The sequence below is a fragment of the Palaemon carinicauda genome, chromosome 34 (assembly GCF_036898095.1).
Source record: "Palaemon carinicauda isolate YSFRI2023 chromosome 34, ASM3689809v2, whole genome shotgun sequence".
NCBI classification, from domain to species: Eukaryota; Metazoa; Arthropoda; class Malacostraca; order Decapoda; family Palaemonidae; genus Palaemon; species Palaemon carinicauda.
This window is the reverse complement of record NC_090758.1, coordinates 73,448,110-73,474,545: the sequence shown is the minus strand read 5'-3', so window position 1 is coordinate 73,474,545 and position 26,436 is coordinate 73,448,110. Positions and strand designations below refer to the sequence as shown.

Sequence of the window (26,436 nt, the reverse complement as noted above, 5' to 3'; positions counted from 1 at the left end):
TAAACGCCACCGAAGAATGATGACGATAGCTGAGAAGGTTACGCTTCTCGACATGTTAAAAGATGGTAGAAGTTACGCGGCCGCCGGCCGCCATTTTGGCATCAACGAATCCACCGTTCGCTACATCAGGAAGGACGAGGCGAACATTAGAAAGACTGCTGCAATCACCTTTAGCAGATCAGCGAAGCGAGTCGTTACAACGCGTAATAAAACGATCGTACGCATGGAAGGTGCTTTAGCTGTGTGGATTGCCGACTGTCGGAAGAAGAACATAGCGTTGGATACGAACACCATCCGAACAAAGGCTTTGAGCTTGTATGAGAATTTTGCGGCAAAGGAACCTCATGACGACGATGGCGACCATGCTGAAGAAGATGATGATGTAGATGATCCTCAACCAGGGACCTCCACTGATTCCCAGCGTCAGAAACAACGTTTTTCCGCCAGCAAAGGATGGTTCGCGAAGTTTCAGAAACGCTTCGCCCTGAAAAGCGTTTCCCTGCATGGGGAGTCTGCTTCCGCTGACACTGCCGCTGCTGAAACTTACGTGAACCAGACTTTCAAGAACATTATCGCTGAAGGTGGATACAAGCCGGAACAAGTGTTTAATATGGATGAAACCGGCTTGTTTTGGAAGAGAATGCCGTCGCGAACTTTCCTGTTCAAAGAGGAAGCCAAAGCCTCTGGCTTTAAGGCATTCAAGGATCGCGTTACCCTCGTGATGTGTGGCAATGCTGCTGGATTTTTGTTAAAGCCGGGGCTTATTTATAAGTCGAAAAATCCTCGCGCTTTGAAAAACAAAAATAAGAATCTCCTTCCCGTGTACTGGATGCATAATCAAAAGGCATGGATTACGAAGATGCTGACCTCCAACTGGTTCCACCAGTGTTTCATCCCGCAAGTCCATGAATATCTCTTAGAGAAGGGCTTGCCATTCAAGATCCTTCTCCTTATGGATAACGCTGGTGGACACGCAACTGACCTGTCGCGTGAGGGCGTTCAGGTTGAGTTCCTGCCACCCAACACCACGTCATTAATTCAACCAATGGACCAGGGGGTTATCAGGGTGTTCAAGGCCCTCTAGACGAAGAATACCTTGGCGGACCTCGTTGCGTGTGTGGATGCTGCCCAAGATGACGAGGATGAAGACTTCAACTTGAAGGCGTACTGGCGGCAGTACACCATAGCCACGTGCCTGCAGAATATTCAAAAGGCACTTCAAGAGATGAAACCTGCAACTGTAAATGCGAGCTGGAAGAAGCTGTGGCCCGATATTGTTTACGACGACAAGGGATTTACTCCGTCGGAAATCCAACACTCTGCAATACGGAAATCTGTGCAGTTGGCTGCCATAATTGGGGGTGACGGGTTTGGCGACATGACGACTGAAGACGTCGACGAGTTGTTGGACTGCCATTCCCAGCCCCTAACTGACGCAGATCTCGAAGACCTGACGAAATCGGCAAGTGAGGAAGAGAGTGAGGGTACCCAGGAAGAGACCCAAGAAAATGTAGAAGAAACGGGCTTAACATTAGAACGGCTCGCCAAGTTCTGCAACCATATGAAGGAGGCGAAAGAAATGTTGCAAGAGTGGGACGAGGATATGGTTCGCGCGATGCAATTCTGCAACAAGGTCGATGACATCACGACTCCCTACAGGATGCTCTTGGATCGAAAAAAGAAGCAGCGGCAACAACTTCCGATCACAATGTTTTTTCAGCCTCGCAAAAAAGAGCCAGTTCCTCCTGCTAGTACGCCTTCGGAAGAAATTGAAGAAGTTGAAGAGGTGTCCCAGGAAAAGACACCTCCGTCTGAAGAGACGTAAAATACTATCATTGACTGCACAGTAGAACACATCATCAGCTTCATCATCATCATTTCTACTGTGCAGCAAATTCATCGCCATCGTCATTCAAGTTTTTCTGGAACTTCTTTCGTGGTGAGTACAGTAACAATCTTTATTTTTTACTTTAACCTGTTTTATAGTTTAGTACTGTACGTACTGTATGCATTAAGTTAAAGGGAAGGTTTTAAAAGTCTACATGTTGTAACCTATCATATTTTTTTTGTTTAAAATTTACATTTACGTACGTAAAACAATCTCTCTCTCTCTCTCTCTCTCTCTCTCTCTCTCTCTCTCTCTCTCTCTCTCTCTCTCTCTCTCTCTCAAATTGTTTTCCTGCTTTGCTACGTACAAGTACTGTATAATTTATATTTGTAAGGTAACATATTTTGTAAATGCTTTGTACTGTAAATACTGTATGTACTGTATCATTATTTATCACTATCATCATGCGTGTTAAATGCCTTGTTTGTTCTGAGCGTGGTTGTTTACTGAGCGTACACGCCGTCGTTTCAGGCGGCGTCATAAAGAAAAAGATTTCATTTGGAAGTCCTAAGAAAAATACGTAAACTAAAACATTGGTAATAAAAAAATCAACATACAGTACTGTATAATCAATATAATCGATGCAAAAACTAACCATACGTACATATATGTGTACACTAAATGAGTTTGTTTCTTCATTATGATCAGAGATGAACGTAAACAAAACATTGGTTGCCATTTTTTATCGTGCTTTTTAGGTGTTTAGGAAACACATGATATAAAATCGCCTTTAATATTTGTGCCTGTTTTAGTTTAGGGTGCTGTAGTACATGCATTAAGTGTTCTGTACATTACAGGGTGTAAAGGGTGGTTTGTTAACAGTACTACATACAAGGGAAGGTTTTAAAAGTCCGAATATACATGTTAAATAAATAGGTAAATATGCTGTCACTACTTCGCGGATTTTCACCTATCGCGCCCGCGTCTGGAACCTATCTACCGCGATAAACGAGGGTTCACTGTACTTCTTGTTGACACCTCCTCAATTTTTCCTCGGTCCACTGGTTCTCTATGGGGAGGAAGGGAGGGTCAATTAAATCATGATTATCGGGTAAGTATATTCAAAAATTTATTTTACTAATAAAAATAACATTTTTCAATATTAAACTTACCCGATAATCATGTAGCTGATTCACACCCAGGGGGGTGGGTGAAAACCAGTGTACAAGATTAAAGGATAGCTAAGTATCCCATATTTCATATAACAGTTATCTCAAATAACAATGAAATAATAAGTACCTGGTAAGGAAGTCGAATTGAACCGTTACTCTGCCTCTTTTTTAAGTTCGTCTTCCTTACTGAGCGCAGCGTTCCTCTTGGAGGCTGAATCAACTCAAAGGTGCTAAAGTATATAGGGCTGCAACCCCTACTAAAGGACCTCTACACAACCTCTAACCCAGGCGCTTCTCAAGAATGAATTGACCACCCGCCAAATCAAAAGGATGCGGAAGGCTTCTTAGCCTACCGTAACAACCATAAAAACAACAATAAAAGCATTCAAGAGAAAGGTTAAAAAAGGTTATGGGATTAAGGGAATGTAGTGGCTGAGCCCTCACCTACTACTGCACTCGCTGCTACGAATGGTCCCAGGGTGTAGCAGTTCTCGTAAAGAGACTGGACATCTTTAAGATAAAATGATGCAAACACTGACTTGCTCCTCCAATAGGTTGCATCCATTATGCTCTGCAGAGAACGGTTTTTATTAAAGGCCATCGAAGTAGCTACGGCTCTTACTTCGTGGGTCCTTACCTTCAGCAATGCAAGGTCTTCCTCCTTTAAGTGAGAATGGGCTTCTCTAATCAGAAGCCTTATATAATACGAAACCCCGTTCTTGGACATGGGCCTCGAAGGTTTCTTGATGGCACACCATAAGGCTTCTGACTGTCCTCGAATAGGTTTAGACCTATTAAGATAATACTTGAGAGCTCTGACAGGGCAAAGAACTCTCTCTAGTTCGTTACCTACCATGTTGGAGAGGCTAGGTATTTCAAACGATCTAGGCCAAGGACGTGAAGGAAGTTCGTTCTTTGCTAGGAATCCGAGCTGAAAAGAACATGTTGCAGATTCGGTCGTGAAACCAATGTTCTTGCTGAAGGCATGAACCTCACTGACTCTCTTAGCTGTTGCAAGGCAGACGAGAAAAAGAGTCTTGAGGGTAAGGTCCTTGAAGGAAGCTGACTGGAGAGGTTCGAACCTAGGTGACATAAGGAACCTTAAGACTACGTCTAGGTTCCAGCCTGGAGTGGATAGACGACGCTCTTTAGAAGTCTCAAAAGACTTAAGGATGTCTTGAAGGTCCTTGTTGGAAGAAAGGTCCAAACCTCTGTGGCGGAGAACTGAAGCCAACATACTCCTGTACCCTTTAATCGTAGGGGCTGAAAGGGATCTCTCATTCCTAAGATGTAATAGGAAGTCAGCTATTTGGGTCACAGAGGTATTGGTAGAGGATACTGAATTGGCTCTACACCAGCTCCGGAAGACTTCCCACTTAGATTGGTAGACTCTACGAGTGGAAACCCTTCTTGCTCTGGCAATCGCACTGGCTGCCTCCTTCGAAAAGCCTCTAGCTCTAGCGAATCTTTCGACAGTCTGAAGGCAGTCAGCCGAAGAGCGTGGAGGTTTGGGTGCAACCTGTCTACGTGAGGTTGACGTAGAAGGTCCACTCTTAGAGGTAGAGTCCTGGGGATGTCGACTAGCCATTGAAGTACCTCTGTGAACCATTCTCTTGCAGGCCAAAGGGGAGCAACCAGCGTCAGCCGTGTCCCTTCGTGCGAGATGAATTTCTGCAGGACTTTGTTTATTATCTTGAACGGTGGGAATGCGTAAAGGTCGAGATGGGACCAGTTCAGCAGAAAAGCATCCACATGAACTGCTGCAGGGTCTGGAACTGGGGAACAGTACAGCGGAAGTCTCTTGGTCATGGAGGTGGCAAACAGATCTATGGTAGGTTGACCCCACAAGGTCCAAAGTCTGTTGCACACACTCTTGTGGAGGGTCCATTCCGTGGGAATGACCTGATTCCTTCTGCTTAGGCGATCTGCTGAGACGTTCATGTTGCCCTGAATGAACCTCGTGACCAAAGTGAGGTTTTGACTTCTTGACCAAATGAGGAGGTCCCTTGCGATCTCGTATAGGCTCCTCGAATGGGTCCCTCCTTGCTTGGAGATGTAAGCCAAGGCTGTGGTGTTGTCTGAGTTCACCTCCACCACCTTGCCTAGCAGGAGGGACTTGAAGTTCAGCAGGGCTAAATGAACTGCTAGTAGCTCCTTGCAGTTGATGTGGAGCGTTCCCTGTTCCTCGTTCCACGTTCCCGAGCATTCCCGTCCGTTCAAGGTCGCACCCCAGCCCGAGTCCGATGCATCTGAGAAGAGATGAAGATTGGGGGTCTGAATAGCCAACGATAGGCCCTCCCTGAGAAGGAGATTGGTCTTTCACCACAAGAGAGTGGTCTTCATCTCTTTGGTGACTGGGATAGAGACTGCTTCGAGAGTCAAACCCTTGTCCCAATGAGCTCCAAGATGGAATTGAAGAGGGCGGAGGTGGAGTCTCCCTAGCTCGACGAACAGGGCCAGTGATGAAAGGGTCCCTGTGAGACTCATCCACTGTCTCACCGAGCAACTGCTCCTCTTCAGCCAATCTAGGGCTTGGCTTATCCTTGGGGCCGATGGAAAAGCCCGAAAATCCTGACTCCGAATCTCCATTCCCAGGTACACAATGGATTGGGAGGGAATGAGCTGAGACTTTTCTATGTTGACTAACAGACCCAGTTCTCTGATTAAGTCCAAAGTCCAGTTGAGACTCTCCAGACAGCGACGACTCGTGGAGGCTCTCAACAGCCAGTCGTCTAAGTAGAGGGAGGCTCTGATGTCCGATAAGTGGAGGAATTTTGCTATATTCCTCATCAGATGCGTGAACACCATAGGAGCTGTGCTTAGGCCAAAACACAGGGCTTGGAATTGGTAGACAACCTTTCCAAAAACGAATCTCAGGAAAGGTTGGGAGTCTGGATGAATAGGAACGTGAAAGTAGGCATCTTGCAGGTCCAACGAGACCATCCAGTCCTCCTGCCTGACCGCTGCTAGGACCGACTTCGTCGTCTCCATCGTGAACGTCTGCTTGGTGACATACGCATTGAGCGCGCTGACGTCCAGCACCGGTCTCCAACCTCCTGTCTTCTTGGCCACCAGAAAGAGACGGTTGTAGAAGCCCGGGGATTGATGGTCCCGGACTATAACCACTGCCTTCTTCTGCACAAGTAGCGACACCTCCTGGTGCAACGCTAGCCTCTTGTCCTCTTCTTTGTAGTTGGGAGAGAGGTTGATGGGAGATGTGGTCAGAGGGGGTTTGTGGCAGAATGGAATCCTGTAACCCTCCCTCAGCCAACTGACAGACTGGGCGTCTGCACCTCTCTTTTCCCAGGCTTGCCAGAAGCTCTTGAGTCTGGCTCCTACTGCTGTCTGGAGATGCGGAGAGTCAGTTTTTTCCTTTAGAAGCCTTGGAACCTTTCCTAGACTTGCTCCTGGAAGAGTCTGGACGGGAGCTTCCTCGGCTGGGGGCTCTACCACGAAAGGGCGGTATGAACCTCGTAGCAGGAGTATCAGCCACTGGGGTGCGGTAAGTCCTGGGGACTGAGGTAGCAACCTTAGACTTACGAGCCGATGAGGCTACAAGATCATGTGTGTCCTTTTGTATCAGGGCAGCAGACAAGTCCTTAACCAGCTCTTCGGGGAAGAGGAACTTCGAGAGCGGAGCGAAAAGGAGTTGAGACCTTTGACAAGGTGTAATGCTGGAGGAAAGGAAGGTACATAGCTGTTCCCTTTTCTTAAGAACCCCTGACACAAACATCGACGCAAGCTCGCCAGATCCATCTCTAATGGCCTTATCCATGCAGGACATTAATAGCATGGCAGAATCCTTGTCCGCAGGGGAGGTCTTCTTGCTGAGGGCCCCCAGGCACCAGTCTAGGAAGTTGAACATCTCAAATGCTCTAAAAACACCTTTCAGGAAGTGATCAAGGTCTGAGAAGGTCCAGCAAACCTTAGAGCGCCTCATTGCTGTTCTACGAGGCGAGTCTACCAGACTTGAGAAGTCAGCCTGGGCAGAGGCAGGTACTCCCAAGCCTGGTTCCTCTCCTGTGGCATACCAAACGCCCGCTTTAGAAGTGAGCTTAGTCGGAGGAAACATGAATGAAGTCTTTCCAAGGTGTTGCTTAGTCTGCAACCACTCCCCTAAGATCCTAAACGCTCTCTTAGAGGACCTTGCTAGGACTAGCTTAGTATAGGTAGACTTAGCTGGCTGCATACCCAGCGAAAACTCAGATGGCGGAGAGCGGGGAATAGCAGAGACAAAGTGGTCTGGGTATACCTCCCTAAACAGAGCCAAGACCTTACGAAAGTCAATAGAAGGTGGAGAAGACTTGGATTCATCCACGTCTGATGAGGGATCCAGGTGTGCCGCCTCATCATCAGACGCCTCATCACCAGAGTGTAGCGAAGAGATCGGAAAGGTATGCTGAACAGCAGAGTCAGCACGAGCTGGAACAACAATATTAGTGGTTTCCTCTTCAAGACTCTGTTGAGGGAACACCTGAGGCTCAGACTGCAAAGGCTGATCAAAAGAAGTAGCAGAAGGTAGGCGCATGGGTGGAGGAGGCTGACTCCTAGCATGAGTGACTGAACTCAAGGGTTGCGCTTGCTGAGCGGAAGGCGGATGCGCAGTAGCAAGTTCCTGAGGAACGAGTTGAGGTTCCTGAGGTGTGAGCTGAGCGCGATGAGGTAGTGGCTGCGCAGAACACAGTAATTGTCTCGCGAGTTGAGGCTCCTGAGGCGCAAGGCTAAGGTGTTGTGGTTGCCTTGAGGAGGGTTGAGCTCGCTGCAGCGAGAGCTGAGGAGACTGACTCATGGATGGGAGAGGTTGTTGTACCTCAAGAGAGTGTTGCCTCACTGGTGGAACTGCAAGTGGAAGCGGAGGAAGTAAGGAATGATCTTCCTGTTCCCATTGCTGAGGTTGCCTTAAGGAAGGCGGAGGGAGCTGCACACCACTGGAAACAGTAAACTCAGAACGTGCTAAGGTATTCTGAGGAGCCTCAACATCGTACGCCTGGCAGGCAGTACTGCGGTCAGGCGGAGCGATCGCAGGAGGAGGTGTAACCTGCTCAGCCTGACACTCACGCATCAAGACCGCAAGTTGTGACTGCATGGACTGCAGCAGAGTCAACTTGGGGTCGGCAGACACTAAGGTCTGCTGAGGTAAAGCCTTAACAGCAGAGATCTGTTGTGGCAGAACCTTACTCCTCTTAGGCGGAGTGCATTCAACTGATGACTGCGGCGAGTCAATGACTGCAGCCCGGTTGAGTTCTTGAGGTCTGGACTCTGCGTTTGAGTGGTCTCGAGACCTGAGTCCAGCGTTTCTTCCCTGACAAATGCTCAGCAGACGAGTAAAAGACGGGCTCAATCGTCTGCAGGTGGGAGTGACGGTCTCTGGAAGACACGCCCGCAACCACCGAGGATACTTCTGTGCGCCGATCAAGGCCTGCCGAACCCTTTTGCCCTTCGACATTGCTTCTCCCCTGGGCTTGGGAGCTTGCAAGAGGTCCCGGACTGGGAGGACGACTGGCACGCACAGAAGTATCCTCACGCACCACACTGACACTGACACTAGCACTTGGCACTGCACTGACACTAGCACTCGTCACAGCACTGGCACTAATTCCACCCACTGCACTCTTGACCTTAAGTTCCTTGACTTCGGCCATAAGAGACTTATGATCACTTACCACTGACTCTACTTTATCGCCTAAGGCCTGAATGGCACGCAAAACAACAGACATATCAGGCTGAGGGCAAATAGAAGGTTCGGGGGTAGCCACTACAGGGGTAGGAAAAGGTAGGGGATCATGAGGTGAGGAAAAAAGTGAAGAGTGAGAAGAACTCCTCCTAACTCTCTCTCTCTCTAACTTGGTTGAGTACTTAAGAAGACGGACAAAATCAAGTTCCGAAAGTCCGGCGCATTCCTCACATCGATCTTCTAACTGACAGGGCCTTTCCCTACAGTCAGAACAAGCGGTGTGAGGATCTACCGAGGCCTTCGGAATACGCCTATTACAAGACCTACATCGTCTATGGGTGGGGGCTTGTGAAATGTCAGACATCTTGAATCAAAAGAGTTAGCCAAGTGGGGTTTCAAAATCAAGCAAAAGATCGTTAACCGTTAAATCAGGACTAAATAATAGCTATCTAAGCTAATATAGAAGTTTTCCAGTAAAGCGACAGCCGAAATCTGAGAGAATACTTCACCAAAAGCCGTGAAAATACTCGAAGATCATAAGCGTATCCCAGAACGTCTTGCCGGAAGCACGACAGAGGAAAAATTGAGGAGGTGTCAACAAGAAGTACTATAGTACCTGGCCACAGGTGGCGCTGGTAAGTACACCCCCTTCTAGTATTGTGATAGCTGGCGTATCCCTCCATAGAATTCTGTCGGGCAACGGAGTTGACAGCTACATGATTATCGGGTAAGTTTAATATTGAAAAATAAAGAGCCAGACTTAGAGATAAATGGAAAGATTAATCATTGGGTGTACCTTGTTGGACAACCCACAACAGGGAAATCTTAAAATGGCTGTAAACACACTTTAACAAAAGTATCTCTTAAAAGGGCTGAAAATGAATTAGTTGGTCATTCTTTTACTTTTTTTTCATAACTAGAACTCGGTTTAATGTGATTGTACTGGGTATTAAGGTCCAATTAATAAAAGTTCTTTTTTACAATGTATATACTAGACAGAACACTTTGTGTAAGAAATTACTCATGCTTAACCTTTTTACCCCCAGGCTATTTGGAAATTTCCAACCATTAACCCCAAAGGGGTTGTTTTTTCCCAGCACTTTTTGCAGTATATATTTTTTTAAATTGCTCTAACAGCCTTAATTTTTGTCATAGAGAGGTCAGGTTGGTCTCATTCTCTTGGAAAATGCTTGAATTTTCTCAAAAAATTATCAAAAATATGAAAAAAAAAAATTTTATAGCATTTTTTTGCAAGGACGTACCGGTACGTCCATGGGGGTAAAGGGATGGCTTTTGTGAAACGTACCATTACGTCCTTTGGGGGTAAAAGGGTTAAGGATGTTCTGCATGCATGTATCTATTGTATGTATGTGCGATTCTGCTCAAGAGCTGTACAGTAATACCCGTCCATCAGACCAGATTCCGTGTGTAAAAGTAACGAAAGACGTCTCTTCTTACCGTCAAGAACAACGCACTCAGGTTGTCGCTCAGGCGTAATAATTTGCCCGTCCTCTATATCATCCAAGACCACCAGCTTACTCGACGCGCGACTCCCTTCCTCCACAATCACGTCCTCCACTTCGAGCGGCGAATCGACTTCTTTCATTTCCCTGGTTCTCTCAAAACTGCACGAATTCTTTAGGAACTCCTGACCGACATTTTCGAATCTACTCTGGGGTTGAAACTGGCTCTTCTCTTGAAATTCGGCCGGACTCCTCCGTTCAAACTGGGGACTTCTGCTCTGGTGTCTAGGACTCCTACTCCTACCCCGACTAAAACTTCGGCTGTTCCTCCGCCTCGGGCTTTTCGTTCGACTCCGGCTGTACCTCCTGGGACTCCTGCTAAATCTCCTTTTGGGACTCCTGCTGCGACTCCTGCCGACCCTTCTCCTAGGGCTCCTGCTATGACTGCGGCTGGGGCCGTAACCTCTGCTGTTCTTGCCTCGAGGAGGCGACTTGTAGTTCCTCCTGTGTCGGAATCGAGGCGACATGCTTCGGCTGCGACTCCTCGAGTGTCTCCGAGGTCTCGAATGAGTCTGGAAGAAGAAACAAAAATGAGACGTAACAAAATGCATAGTGTTTTACAGTATGTACTTAAATCATAACAAACTTAGTTACAGTAATTCCTGTACATAAAAAGTTCCAACTTGCAGCGAATGTTTTTATGTTGAATAGGCTGACACAGGTGTCTCTCCATAGTTTATATATGACAGATCCATTTTAACGTTGTTACAAATCTTATGCACTGGTATCTTACATTCATTAATCATTAATTCTCATATAGTTGTTTACCTACTTATTTACTTTCCTAACTGGGCTATTTTCCCTTGTTGGAGTTCTTATAGGGCTTATAGAATCCTGCTTTTCCCACTAGGGTTGTAGCTTTGAGATGATAATAATAATAATAATAATAATAATAATAATAATAATAATAATAATAATAATAATCTCCTCCTACGACTATTAGCCCAAAGGCCCACCAAGAGGATTCACTGGCTGGATACATCAAAGGAAAGCCAGTTCCTTGTGATACGCAGTGCCTATCTAACTAAGGCAAGTGAACCCTGCCGGTCCATACTAATTCTAGTAAAATCAAACGCCAGGGATCAGGCATCGTGTGATAAGCTATAAGGTTTGATTTTTCTTTTGTTTTTGAAGTATGAGAGTTTCGCACTATTTCTTCAATGAGTTTCCTCTTATTCTTTGTTTAAATATCTGTCCTGTTCTTGTGATGTGTTCTCTAGTTTTCTGCTTCAATTATTATTTTAAAATAGCCGTCATCATAAATGACATTCCAACATCAGCTCTTCCCTTCGGCTGGTCAGACTTAAGACGATTTCTCTCTTCCGTTCCTTTCCCTTTTCACTACGTGTCTGAACGACCTTACCTCAGAGATTTCAATGTTATCATCTTTCCATCTCACACTAGCCACTTCTCTTGAACACTCTACTAGAGAGTTATTGAGTTCTTGACTGGCCAAATATTACTACAATGGACCCCTTTCTGGTTACAGCTCACTTCCCCTTTGCCTACACGTATATCAAATAGCCTGGCCTATTCTTTACACATTCTCCTCTTTCATCATATACTTGACAAAAATAAACAAACCATACCATTCTTCTTCAATGCAAATGTTCAGTGCCTACTTTTCATATGGTATGTGTAGAAGAGATTCTTTAGCTACTGTAAACAGCTCTTTCAGGAGAAGGACACTCTTGGGTAGTGCCATAGCCTCTGTACCATGGTCTTCCACTGTATTGGGTTAGAGTTTTCTTGCTTAGAAATACGCTCAGATATACGATTTACCAGTTTTTTTCTTATTAATTTTAAATGGTGTGTTGGGCATGCTTAATAAAAGGGCCACGGATGTCTGGCAGTTCATAAAGAGGTTGTCTTTTCCCTATCTGTTGCTTTATTTCCCTCTATGACGATGAATGCAAGAGTTGATGGGAGAAGTACAAGAGGAAGGCCAAGATTTGGGTGGATGGATGGAGTGAAGGAAGCTCTGGGTGATAGGAGGATAGATGTCGGAGAGGCAAGAGAGCGTGCTAGAAATAGGAATGAATGGCGAGCTATTGTGACGCAGTTCCGGTAGGCCCTTCTGCTTCCTCCAGTGCCTTGGATGACCGCGGAGGTAGCAGCGGTAGGGGATTCACCTTTATGAAGTTTCATCTGTGGTGGATAATGGGGGAGGGTGGGCTGTGGCACCCTAGCAGTACCAGCTGAACTCGGTTGAGTCCCTTGTCAGGCTGGGAGGAATGTAAAGAGTAGAGGTCGCCTTTTGGTTTTTGTTTCATTTGTTGATATCGGCTATCCCCCAAAATTGGGGGAAGTGCTTTGGTATATGTGATGATGATGTGCGTTAGGCCAGAGTACTCTGCTTCACATAATTCCTGCTATGAATGTGTGTGTCATGAAATTCAGGTAATAAAAGTTTGTGGTAAGGACAGACACTTTTATTCATGTTCCATCTATCAAAATCAAGGCTTAGTTGATTTTATCTTCAATGGTCTTCTTACCACTTTGGCTAAGATACAGGATGATAGCAAGTCCTCTTTTGTGCTAGTTGGTGATTTCACTGCTCAGATAGAGTGTGGGTAAATTCTGTTTATCTCAAGAGCTCTTGTCATTGCTTCTGAATCAGGCTGTGAGAAATTTACAAGTAAGGCTACTCGCAAGTCTGGTAATTGCTTGAACCAAGTATACACTGGTTTCCCTGGCGTTTTAACAAGCAAGGTTGGTTCACCAATTGGGAAATCGCATTAGTCCTTGGCTTTGTTAGTTATTAAGACTGAGCAACCTGTTTCTCGTATATCATATGCATGTATGATACACTGAGAATAAAATCTCAAGCTGATTCAAATGGTATTTTAAGTGATCTTTTGTATTTGAATTGGTCACAATTTTATATACACTTATTATTATTACTTGCTAAGCTACAACCCTAGTTGGAAAAGCAGGATGCTATAAGCCCAGGGGTCCCAACAGGGAAAATATCCCAGTGAGGAAAGGAAACAAGTTAAAGTAAAATATTTTAAGAACAGTAACAACATTAAAATAAATATTTCATATATAAATAGAAATACCACTGAACTCTATTTTTTCAATTGCTTTCTTCTCAGTCTTCTTAATATTTTATGTTGCATGCATTGATTTTTAAACATTTGAATCCAACTCTTTAACTTTTCAAAAATTCCCAAAACAATTGGTCATCTCCACGTATCATTCCACACCATTATTCTACAATTCTTTGTAGCTCTTACCGTTCCTGAGACGAACAGAAGACCTCAGTGTTAATCCAGCTTGATATAGACTAAAATAGAGATAATGCATTGGTACTATCTCATACAGAGCAAAACATTTAACGGTAGAATGATTTAAAACACTTGAATGATGAAATAAGATTCTTTTGCAAAGACTTAGTATAATGGAAATACATTAAACAAAATACCACAGAATATGACTACCTACAGCAATCTGTTTTTAACGTTGTTAATAGTTTATAGAGGACATACAGTATCTGTTTTGACGTTGTTACTGTTTTAAAATGATTTATTGTTAACTTGTTCTCATCCTTTATTTATTTCCTCATTTCCTTTCCTCACTGGGCTATTTTTTCCTATTGGAGCCCTTGGGCTTGTAGCATCTTGCTTTTCCAACTGGGGTTGTAGCTTGGCTAGTAATAATAATAATAATAATAATAATAATAATAATAATAATAATAATAATACAGCATTCTGCTTTTCCAGCTAGGGTTGTAGCTTAGCAAGTAATAATAATAATAATAATAATAATAATAATAATAATAATAATAATAATAATAATATGATATTTTGATTATAAAATAAATTTTTGAATATACTTACCCGGTGAATATATAATAGCTGACGTCTCCGACGGCTCGACAGATTCCAAAAACTCGCGAGCGATCGCCGTGAAGGTTGCGGGTGTGCCCACCAGCGCCGACTATCGGCCAGATACCGCATATACTTGTAAACATCTCCAGTTCTTCTCAGTCCCCTAGGTCTCTATCGGGGAGGAAGGGAGGGCCTTTAATTTATATATTCACCGGGTAAGTATATTCAAAAATTTATTTTATAATCAAAATTTCATTTTTAAATATTAAACTTAGCCGGTGAATATATAATAGCTGATTCACACCCATGGTGGTGGGTAGAGACCAGTATTAATACAATAAAGGCGTATATGCTCAAGAGTTTTTGACAATTATTCAAAAAACAGACTTAAGTATAGGTACCTGGTAAGGAAGCAGACTCTGATTATTACTCTGCCTCATTAGTCCGCTTTCCTCACGAAGCCCAGACATCCTCTCAGGATGCTGAAAGACTCCCAGGAGCTGTTATATCCAGGGCGAACACCCCTATAACAGGACCTCATCAATACCCTTAATCTGGGCGCTCTCAAGAAACAACATTTGACCACCCGTCAAATCAAAAGGGATGCGAAAGACTTCCTAGTCTTCCGTACAACCCAAGACAAGATTAAAAACATTTCAAGAGAAGATTAAAAGGATATTGGGATTAAGGGAATGTAGTGGTAGAACCCTCACCCACTACTGCACTCGCTGCAACGAATGGACCCAGGGTATAGCAGTCCTCATAAAGAGTCTGGACGTCTTTTAAGTAAAATGAAGCGAACACCGACTTGCTCCTCCAAAAGGTCGCGTCCATAATACTTCGAAGAGACCTGTTTTGCTTAAAGGCACCGAAGTCGCTATCGCTCTCACTTCGTGCGTCTTGACCTTAAGCAAACAACGATCTTTCTCATTTAAATGAGAATGTGCCTCTCGGATTAAAAGTCTAATAAAGTACGATAACGCATTTTTAGACATGGGCAATGAGGGCTTCTTAACGGAGCACCATAAGGCCTCAGAACCACCTCGTAATGGTTTAGTTCGAGCTAAGTAAAACTTAAGAGCTCTAATGGGGCACAGCACTCTTTCAACTTCGTTACCTACGATTTCTGACAGACTAGGTATTTCAAAAGATTTAGGCCAAGGACAAGAAGGCAGTTCGTTCTTGGCCAAAAAACCAAGATGAAGTGAACATGTAGCTTTATTTGTAGAGAAGCCGATGTTCTTACTAAAAGCATGGATCTCACTGACCCTTTTAGCCGAAGCCAAGCACACCAAAAAAAAGTGTCTTGAGGGTGAGATCCTTCAGGGAGGCTGAATGCAATGGCTCAAACCTGTCTGACATTAGGAACCTTAGGACCACGTCTAAGTTCCAAGCGGGAGTTGACATACGACGCTCCTTAGAGGTCTCGAAGGACTTAAGGAGATCTTGGAGATCCTTGTTATTTGACAGATCCAAGCCTCTATGTCTGAAAACAGACGCCAACATGCTCCTGTAGCCTTTAATAGTGGGAGCAGAGAGGGAGCGAACATTTCTCAGATGCAGGAGAAAGTCCGCAATTTGGGCTACAGAGGTACTGGAAGAGGAAATAGAGAAGGACTTGCACCAGTCTCTAAATACCTCCCATTTCGACTGATAGATCCTGATGGTAGAGGATCTTCTAGCCCTCGCGATCGCTCTAGCTGCCTCCTTCGAAAACCCTCGAGCTCAAGAGAGTCTTTCGATAGACTGAAGGCAGTTAGACGAAGCGTGGGGAGGCTTTGATAAAATCTCTTTACGTGAGGCTGTCGCAAGAGATCCATCCGTAACGGCAGACTTCTTGGAACATCTACCAGCCATAGAAGTACCTCTGTGAACCACTCTCTCGCGGGCCAGAGTGGAGCAACCAATGTCAACCTGGTCCCTTCGTGAGAGGTGAACTTCTGCAGCACCTTGTTTAGGATCTTGAAAGGTGAAAAGGCATAAACGTCTAGGTGAGACCAGTCCAGCAGGAAAGCGTCTATGTGGGCTGCCTCTGGATCTGGAACTGGAAAGCAGTAAGTCGAGAGCCTCTTGTCAGAGAAGTCGCAAAAAGATCTATGGTGGGTTGACCCCATGTCATCCATAGCTTCTCGCACACAGTCTTATGCAACGTCCACTCCATGGAGATGACTTGTCCTCTTTTGCTGAGGCAGTCCGCCAAGACATTCATTTTTCCTTGCACAAATCTCGCCAAAGGAGAGATGTTACTTGCCTTAAATGGAGTTCCTTCTGATCCGTGGATCAAAGACCCGAGCATTCCAGACTGTCCAGTGGAGCTCCCTAACCCAAAACCGAAGCATCTGAATACAACACATGGTTTGGGTTCTTGATCGCAAGAGAAAGACCTTCTCGAAGTCTGATGTTGCTGTCCCACCAAGTCAGACATGTCTAGACTGGGTTGGAGATTGGGAAAGAGATACTCTCTAAGCCCTTCTCCTTGTTCCAATGGTTTAGGTGAAATTGGAGAGGGCATAGGTTGAGTCTCCTCAGAGAGATAAACTACTCCAGCGATGAAAGAGTTCCCACGAGACTAGTTCAAACTCTTGCAGAGCAACTGTTTTCCTCTTGCAAGTGAAGGACTTTTAACAGAGCTTGTTCCATTCTTGTGGGAGACGAAAAGGCCCGAAAAATCAGACACTGTATCTCCATTCCCAAATAAAGAATAGTCTGGGATGGGGTACTGTAAGTTACGACTTCTCTACGTTCACTATGAGACCTAGCTCCTTGGTTAGGTCTAATATCCATTAGAGGCTCTCCAGACAGTGATATAATGACGACGCCCTGATTAGCCAGTCGTCAAAATAAAGGGAGGCTCTGAATCCTCAAAAAATGTAGAAAGCTTGCTACATTTTGCAAGGGCCTTGTAAAAACAAGAGGAGCAGGAATGAGGCCGAAGTACAGTGCTCGACATTGGTACATTACTTTCCCGTCCACAAACCTCAGATGTTGTTGAAAGTTTGGATGAATCGGGATGTGGAAGTATGCATCCTGAAGGTCGAGAGAGACCATCCAGTCGCCTTCCCTTACTGCTGCCAAGACAGATTTGGTAGTCTTCATCGTGAAGTTTGTCTTGACAATGAACACATTGAGCGCACTTACATCTTAAGTACTCCTGCAGTGAACGTGGCTGCCAGATCATTGGAGCCAACCCTGATAGCCTTGTTCCTGCAGTGAACGTGGCTGTCAGATCATTGGAGCCATCCCTGACAGCCCTGTTCATGCATGACATAATTGTACAGCAAAACATTGACAGCTGGAGAGACCTTCTGACTTAAGGCTCCCAGGGACCAACCAACAAATAAAAACTTCAAACGCTCGAAAAAACTCCTAACAGGAGATGGTCTAGCTCTGAAGCCGACCATAAAATCTTGGAGCGTCTCATGGCCAGGCGACGGGGAGAGTCTATGAGGCTTGAGAAGTCTCCCTGGGCAGAGGCAGGAACTCCCAAGCCGAGAACTTCTCCCGTGTCATACCAGACGCTCGCTCTAGAAGCCAGTTTAAAAGGAGGGAAAGCAAAGGCTGTCTCCCCCAAACTCCTCCTGGTGATCAACCAGTCGCCTAGGAAACGTAAAGCTCTCTTAGAAGAGCGAGAGAGCACTAGCTTAGAAAACGACGGCTTCGAAGTAGCTATGCCTAGCGTAATCTCTGACGAAGGCGAACGAGGAGCAGCAGTTACAAAATGGACCGGAAAAAGATCCTTAAAAATCAGCATGATTTTTTGAAAGTCCATAGAGGTCTGAGCAGCTTTAGGCTCCTCTCCGTCTGACAAAGTCCCCAAAGGAATATCAGTAGGAGGAGGACCAGCAACTTCCTCATCTGAAGGAACCTCGTCCGACAATTGTCTAGTCTCATGAAAAGGAGAGACCTGCCGCGGCGGCAATGCTTGACAGGCAATGTCAACAAGCAAAGGAGCAGCAGTAGCAGTAGAGGAAGCGACGTCAGGTCGCTGCTGAAAGGACTGAAAACCTTGTGACTGTCCAACAACAACAACAGGAGTTGATGGACGCTCGATGTCACGTCGGAACTGCATTGACTGCCTAGACTGAGCAGTCAAAACAACCTTCGACTGCGGTGATTGACGCTCAACGTCAAGTCGAGGCAACTGAGCTGGTTGGCAAACGTCCTGAACGTCAACACGAGACTGCGGCAGCGGCTGAACGTCAACACGAGACTGCGGCAGCGGCTGAAAGTCAACACGAGACTGCAGCGAGGGAGGATCCATGGCACGTGACTGACGTGAAAAACTCCTGACATCACGTTTCAAAGTACAAGAAACGTCAGCACTAACGTCAAACGGACGAGTAAATGCTCGTTTGGGCGGCTGACGGCCAGAGTCTCGTTTAGCGTAACGGCGACTCGAAAGCGAAGGTTCATCGTGAACCTGCTCAACGTCATACTTCTCCATAAGGGAGGCAAGCTTAGTCTGCATGTCCTGCAGGACAACCCATTTAGGATCAACGGGAGTCGGAACGGGCCGAGACGACGGTAACGTCTGTGTTGGCAAAACATTGCCTTTACCGCGACCCTCGGACCCCGTGTTACGCTTGCGTTTAATAGGCGAACAGTCTTCCGACGACTGCAAAGGGTCAGAGCTGTCCCCATGGCTACAGCCAGGACGCTGGACCTGTCCTGAAGGGACTGACTTTCGCTTAAAGGGTCTAGAAACCTTGCGCCAAGGTTTCTCTTGCGAAAAGTCTTCGGATGACGAGGAGAACACAGTCTCACCCGTCTTATGGTAAGGGCGATCTTGACGAGAAACGTCCGATACCAAAGAGGGAACGTCTGTACGTTGGTTAAAGCCTCTCGTCCCCTTAAGTCCTACGACATTATTCCTCTCTGGTGCATGGGAGCCTGAAAGAGGTCTCGGACTAGGGGAGCGACAAGCACGAACAAACGAACCCTCCGCAACACAGCACATGTTTTCTTGCACTCACTTCACTGATATCGTATTTTTCAATAATTTCACATTAGGCATGAATAAAACTGATATCTACCTGAAGCACGCAATTCTCCCTTACATCAAAAGGTTATAATTGCGAAATGAGTCGTATAAATAAGCACATTAGTACAAAATGAAACACACATGCAAAAATCAAAAAACATATACATATATATCGAATAAAACGGAAATATATAAAGTTAAAAAGGATCAGTGACTGGGGAGGAGACTAAACTCTAGTTCACTAAAGACTACGTTTTCAATCTCTCACCGTACAGTGCCTTGGGACGAGAATAAAAACTAAAAACGTTTTATCCTTTCTCCCCGTACAGAGACTTGGGACGAGAGTAAAAAACTGAATCGAGAACAACGTTACTCGCTCCCAAACTCCTTACTTGGGACGAGAATAAAGATCGGATCGTTCTCTCTTTCTCTCTCTCTCTCCGTCTCTCTCTCTTTCTCTCTTGTCACACACAAGAGAATTGCCCACTCACCCTTCGTCAATAAACAGGTTATTTGACCAAAGGAAAAAACTGAAAGGACTAAGAAATTGAAAATTAACAAGTTCCTTTAAATTAGTATTTAAAACACTTCAGTTTGAAAGAAGAATGAACAAAACGTCAAAATCGATTTACTCTTTCTGCAAAGTGAAACCGTGATTCTCTCTTTCTCTATCGTAACGATAGAGCGCAAACTGCGTAGCATAAATAAACCAAACGTTAGTTCATCTTTGAAAAAACAGCACGAAGACTATTCAAAGAATATATTTCTTAAAATATTTTCTCAAAAATATTCATTTCATAACTCTTACAGAGCAAATGATTTAAACTTAACGAAAATAAAAGTTGAATGGGCTCAACATTGTTTAACTTCGGTTTCCAAGTTAGGACCGCCTACATCTCGCACTAGGGGAGGAATAGGTAAAGGCCGCATATAAACAAAATGTTATTTTTATTAATAAAATAAATTTTTTAATATACTTACCCGGTGATTATATAAGCTGCAACTCTGTTGCTCGACAGAAAACTCTACGTTCAAAATACGCCAGCGATCGCTATGCAGGTAGGGGGTGTACATCAACAGCGCCATCTGTCTAGCAGGTACTCAGTACTCAATGTAAACACAGAACCAATTTTCTCCTCGGTCCACTGGGTCTCTATAGGGGAGGAAGGGAGGGTCCTTTAATATATAATCACCGGGTAAGTATATTCAAAAATTTATTTTATTAATAAAAATAACATTTTTCAATATTAAACTTAGCCGGTGATTATATAAGCTGATTCACACCCAGGGGGGTGGGTAGAGACCAGCATTACTTGTTTACATTATTATGAGCTAGGTATTTTGTATTTCATTTTAGCAGTTATTCAAAATAACAAACATAAAATAAATAAGTACCTGGTAAGGAAGTCGACTTGAACAATTACTCTGCCTTTTTAAGTACGTCTTCCTTACGGAGCCTCGCGATCCTCTTAGGATGCTGAGCGACCCCTAGGATCTGAAGTATCAAGGGTTGCAACCCATACAACAGGACCTCATCAAAACCTCTAATCTAGGCGCTTCTCAAGAAATGACTTTGACCACCCGCCAAATCAAGTAGGATGCGAAAGGCTTCTTAGCCTTCCGGACAACCCAAAACAATAATAAAACATTTCAAGAGAAAGACTAAAAAGGTTATGGAATTAGGGAATTGTAGTGGTTGAGCCCTCACCCACTACTGCACTCGTTGCTACGAATGGTCCCAGAGTGTAGCAGTTCTCGTAAAGAGACCGGACATTCTTAAGATAAAAAGACGCGAACACTGACTTGCTTTTCCAATAGGTTGCGTCGATTATACTTTGCAGAGATCTATTTTGTTTAAAGGCCACGGAAGTTGCGACAGCTCTAACTTCGTGTGTCCTTACCTTCAGCAAAGCTTGGTCTTCCTCATTCAGATGGGAATGAGCTTCTCGTATTAACAGTCTGATAAAATAGGATAAAGCATTCTTTGACATAGGCAAAGATGGTTTCTTAACTGAACACCATAAAGCTTCAGACGGGCCTCGTAAAGGTTTTTAAAAAGAACTTAAGAGCTCTTACAGGACATAAGACTCTTTCTAGTTCATTTCCAACCATACGATAAGTTTGGAATATCGAACGATATTGGCCAAGGCCAAGAAGGCAGCTCGTGTTTGGCTAGAAAACTAAGTTGTAGAACATGTAGCCGTTTCGGATGAGAATCCGATGTTCTTGCTGAAGGCATGAATCTCACTGACTCTTTTAGCTGTGGCTAAGCATACCAGGAAAAGAGTCTTTAAAGTGAGATCTTTCAGGGAGGCTGATTGTAGCGGTTCGAACCTGTCTGACATAAGGAATCTTAGTACCACGTCTAAATTCCAACCAGGTGTAACCAAACGACGCTCCTTCGTGGTCTCAAAAGACTTAAGGAGGTCCTGTAGATCTTTATTGTTGGAAAGATCTAAGCCTCTGTGACGGAAGACTGATGCCAACATGCTTCTGTAACCCTTGAAAGTGGGAGCTGAAAGAGATCGTTCTTTCCTCAGATATAAGAGGAAGTCAGCTATTTGAGTTACAGAGGTACTGGTCGAGGATACGGATACTGACTTGCACCAGTTTCGGAAGATTTCCCACTTCGATTGGTAGACTCTAAGGGTGGATGTTCTCCTTGCTCTAGCAATCGCTCTGGTTGCCTCCTTCGAAAAGCCTCTAGCTCTCGAGAGTCTTTCGATAGTCTGAAGGCAGTCAGACGAAGAGCGTGGAGGCCTTGGTGTACCTTCTTTACGCGTGGCTGACGTAGAAGGTCCACCCTTAGGGGAAGTGTTCTGGGAACGTCTACTAGCCATCGAAGTACCTCGGTGAACCATTCTCTCGCGGGCCAGAGGGAAGCAACTAGCGTCAACCTTGTCCCTTCGTGAGAGGCGAACTTCTGCAGTACCTTGTTGACAATCTTGAACGGAGGGAATGCATATAGATCTAGATGTGACCAATCTAGTAGAAAGGCATCTATATGAACTGCTGCTGGGTCCGGGATTGGTGAGCAAAATATTGGGAGCCTCTTGGTCATCGAGGTTGCGAAGAGATCTATGGTTGGCTGGCCCCAGGTGGCCCAAAGTCTCTTGCATACATCCTTGTGGAGGGTCCATTCTGTTGGAATTATTTGTCCATTCCGACTGAGACAATCTGCCATGACATTCAAGTTGCCTTGGATGAACCTCGTTACTAGTGATATGTCTAGACCTTTTGACCAGGTGAGAAGGTCCCTTGCGATCTCGTACAATGTCAGAGAGTAGGTCCCTCCTTGCTTGGAGATGTACGCCAAAGCCGTGGTGTTGTCCGAGTTCACCTCCACCACTTTGCCTTGAAGGAGAGACCTGAAGCTTTTCCAGGTCAGACTTACTGCCAGTAGCTCCTTGCAGTTGAAATGCATTGTCCTTTGACTCGAGTTCCATAATCCCGAGCATTCCCGACCGTTTAATGTCGCACCCCATCCTACGTCCGATGCGTCCGAGAAGAGAACGTGGTTGGGAGTCTGAGCAGTCAGGGGAAGACCCTCTCTAAGGTTGATATAGTCCTTTCACCAAGTCAGACAAGACTTTATCTTTCCGGAAACCGGGATCGAGACCGCTTCTAGCGTCTTGTCCTTTTTCCAGTGAAAAGCTAGATGGTATAGAAGAGGACGGAGGTGTAGTCTTCCTAGTGACACAAATTGATCCACGGATGACAGTGTCCCTACCAGACTCATCCACAGCCTGACTGGGCAGCGTTCCTTCTTCAGCATCTTCTGGATGGATAGCAGGGCTGGGGGCTGATCGTCTTGTTCAGCAACGTCCTCATCAGAGGGTTCCTCATCCGAAACTGATGAGGAAACGGCAACGGAGTGGGCAACGTCTGACTCGCTGAATCCGGTCGCACTGGTGGATGCGTGACGGAGCCGGACGCAATATCATGGAACTGCTGCACAGTCTGTGAACTGTCAACAACCATGGGTGCGCGAGGAAGTACAGCGTCAACCCGAAACTGTCTAGACTGTCTGGGTTGTGCAGTCAACACCCTACCGGGTTGCTGAGGTTGACGCACTGCGTCACAACAAGTCACCTCTGCTGGTTGTTGAACGTCCTGAACGTCAACAACCACCTCCGAGCGTCGCTTAACGTCAACGTGCGACTGGCAACCCACACTGGGTCGCATCGGTGGAGGAACCACCTCAACTGGCAGACGCGAGTAGGTTACCTCAGCGTCAACAGGACGCACAACCGACCGGTTGGAAGGTTGTTGGCCAGAAGGAGGAACCACCTCAACTGGCAGACGCGAGTAGGTTACCCCAGCGTCAACAGGGCGCACAACTAACCGGTTGGAAGGTTGTTGGCCAGAAGGTTCTTCTTCGCATTTAAGTCCTCTATCAAGGACGCAAGCTTGGACTGCATGTCTTGCAGCAAAGCCCATTTAGGGTCTACGGGAGCAGGTGTGGCAACAGACGGGGTTAGCGACTGAGGCGGAACCATTTACCATCCCTGAAAGCCTTGTTATGTGTGACATAATAGTACAGCAAAACTTCAAAGGCTCGACAAAAGTTGAGAAGTTGACCTGTAAACAACTTGGAGCGTCTCCTGGCTAGGCGCCAGGGCGAGTCTACCAGAATTGAGAAGTCTATCTGGGCAGAGGCATGAACTCCCAAGCCGAGAACTTCTCTCGTGTCCTATCAGACTCTCGCTCTATAAGCCAGTTTAAAAGAAGGGAAAACAAAGGCTGTATCCCTAAAACTCCTCCTGGTGCAAAAACCAGTCGCCTAGCCAACGTAACGCTCTCTAGGAGAGCGAGAGAGCACTAGCTTAAAAACAACGGCTTCGAAGTAGCTAGGCCTAGTGTAAGTTCTGACGTTTAGGCGAACGAAGAGCAGCAGTTACAAGATCCGGACGAAGATCCTTAAAAAATCATCATGATTTAATTAAAGTCCATAGGAGGCTAAGCAGCTTAAGGCTCCTGTCCAAATGACAGAGTCCTCAAGGGAATATCAGTAGGAGGGAGAACAGCACTTTCTCATCTACAGGAACCTTGTCCGATAAAAGCTAGGTAACCTCAGTGAGTCTCTCACTGGTGCATTAGTAGCAGACCAGAAGGCAACGTCATGTAACTGCTTGACAGTCTGTGAACTGTCAACAACTGAACTGTCAACCACAACAGGTGCGTGAGGACATACAGTGTTCACTCGAGACTGCTTTGACTGTCTATACTGAGCAGTCAAAACAACTCTAGAATGCGGAGGTTGACGCACCGCGTCAAAACAAAACAACTTAGACTGTTGTTGTACCTCGCGAACGTCAACGGAAGGTTCCGTGCGTTACTGAACGTCAACATGCGGCTGGCAGGGTACACTGGAACGCATGGGTGGCGGGACTCTCTCAGCTGGAGTGCGGCAGAAGGTCGCCTCAGCGTCCACAGGACGCACAACCGTGGTTGGTTGTAGGCTAGAGGTTGGTGCAGTGTCAACCTTCTCAGCACGAAAGTCCCGCATCAAAGACGTTAACTCAGACTGCATGGTCTGCAGCAAAGACCACTTAGGGTCTACAGGAGCAGGTGCGGCAACAGACGGTGTGACTGCCTGATGCGGTACCGCTTTGCCTCTCTTAGGAGGTGAGCAGTCGTTGGAAGACTGCAGCGAGTCCGAACTGACCCAGTGGCTACAACTGGGCCGTTGGACTTGCGCGGAAGGGACCGACTTGCGCTTAATAAGCTGCGAGACCTTGGTCCATGGTTTCTTACGAGAAACCTCTTCCGCAGACGAGAAATAAATGGGCTCTCTCGTCTTTGTGTGGGTGGGGCGATCTTGGGTAGATACGCCCGAAACCACGGAGGGAAACGTCTGTTCGTTGATCAAGGCCTGACGAACCCATAAGTCGTTCGACATTACTTCTCCCCTGGGCTTGGGAGCTTGCAAGAGGTCCCGGACTAGGTGAACGACAGGCACGAACAGACGAACCCTCGGACGCAACACTGTAACACTTTGCGCATATCACTTTATCACTTCGATTTTCTGTTTTGCACTTATTTCACTGAAATCGAAACTTTTACTGATTTCTACCTGAAACACGCAATTCTACCCTCATTAAAAGGTAGTAATTGCTTAATACTAGCAAAAAACAGAAAACATATATAAAGATAAAAAATACAGTGGCTGGGAAAGAGACTAAACACTAGTTCAAATAAACTACGTTTACAATCTCTCACCGCACATAGCCTGGGGACAAGAATAAAACCCTAGAAACGTTTTACCTTCTTCCCCGTACAGCGACTAGGGACGAGAGTAACACGAGAACAACGTTACCCGCTTGAACGGAACGTTTTCTCTCCTCTCGCTCCCTCCGTCTCTATCTCTCTCTCTCTCTTTCTCTCTTGATTTCGCACCTAAGAGAAGAGCCCAATTATATATCGTCAAAAAAACATGTTATTTGACTAAAGGAAAAAAAAACTGAAAGGTTTTCCAATAAAAAGTTCCTTTAATTTAGAATTTAAAACATTAAAGCTAAGAAAGAATGAACAAAACGTCAGAATCGATTTACTCTTACTGCAAAGTGAAACCGTGATACACTCTCTCTCTATCGTAACGATAGAGCGCATGTTGAACGTCCTGAACGTCAACAACTGCGTAGTCTAAAAAACTAAACGTTAGTTCATCTTTGAAAACAGTACGAAGACTATCAAAGAAATTCTTTCATAAAACATTAAATTTAAAAAGTTTTTAATTCTTTAAAGGCTAAATACGATATACAGTAACGGGCTCAACGTTGATTAACTTCGGTTCCAAGTTAGGACCGCCTACTATCAGGAAAGGTCGCATATAAACAAAACATGAAAATTATCTTAATATGTTTATAATAAATGGAAAGTTAATCGAAGAGGCCTAATAAAGGCGGAGAGATATAAAATATATAGATCTATAACGTGTTAAGCAAAATTACTAAAAACCTAAACACACTTCCGTCTAAGGGAAGGGTCGGCCATTTAAAAGTGAAAGAGAGTCCATACTCTCTTTGTCACCCTAATTAAATCTATCCAAAACGAGTTCAAGTTTTGAGATGAAGATAAAACACCTGCATAGCGAAAGCTCAAAACTAGAATAGTGTACTTCACCAAATAGTTGTGAAAACAAATCCAGTTAGTAACAGCGTATTAGTAGGTCTTGCCGGTAGCCCGACAGAGAGAAAATTGGTTCTGTGTTTACATTGAGTACTGAGTACCTGCTAGACAGATGGCGCTGTTGATGTACAACCCCTACCTGCATAGCGATCGCTGGCGTATTTTTAACGTAGAGTTTTCTGTCGAGCAACAGAGTTGCAGCTTATATAATCACCGGCTAAGTTTAATATTGAAAAACATAAAATTTATCTTGATGTTTAGTATAAAAGGAAAGCTAATCGAAGAGGCCTAATA

The 26,436-nt window shown here is 45.1% G+C and overlaps 1 protein-coding gene across 1 annotated transcript in view; it reads right to left on the bottom strand.

The window, feature by feature from the left end:
• Positions 1-26,436, bottom strand: part of LOC137627030 (bcl-2-associated transcription factor 1-like) — a 171,078-nt gene that overhangs the window by 106,335 nt on the left and 38,307 nt on the right. Inside the window, exon 4 of the mRNA XM_068358013.1 lies at positions 10,133-10,709. Coding sequence (XP_068214114.1) covers positions 10,133-10,709 — 577 coding nt within the window. The remainder of the gene's footprint in view (positions 1-10,132; positions 10,710-26,436) is intronic.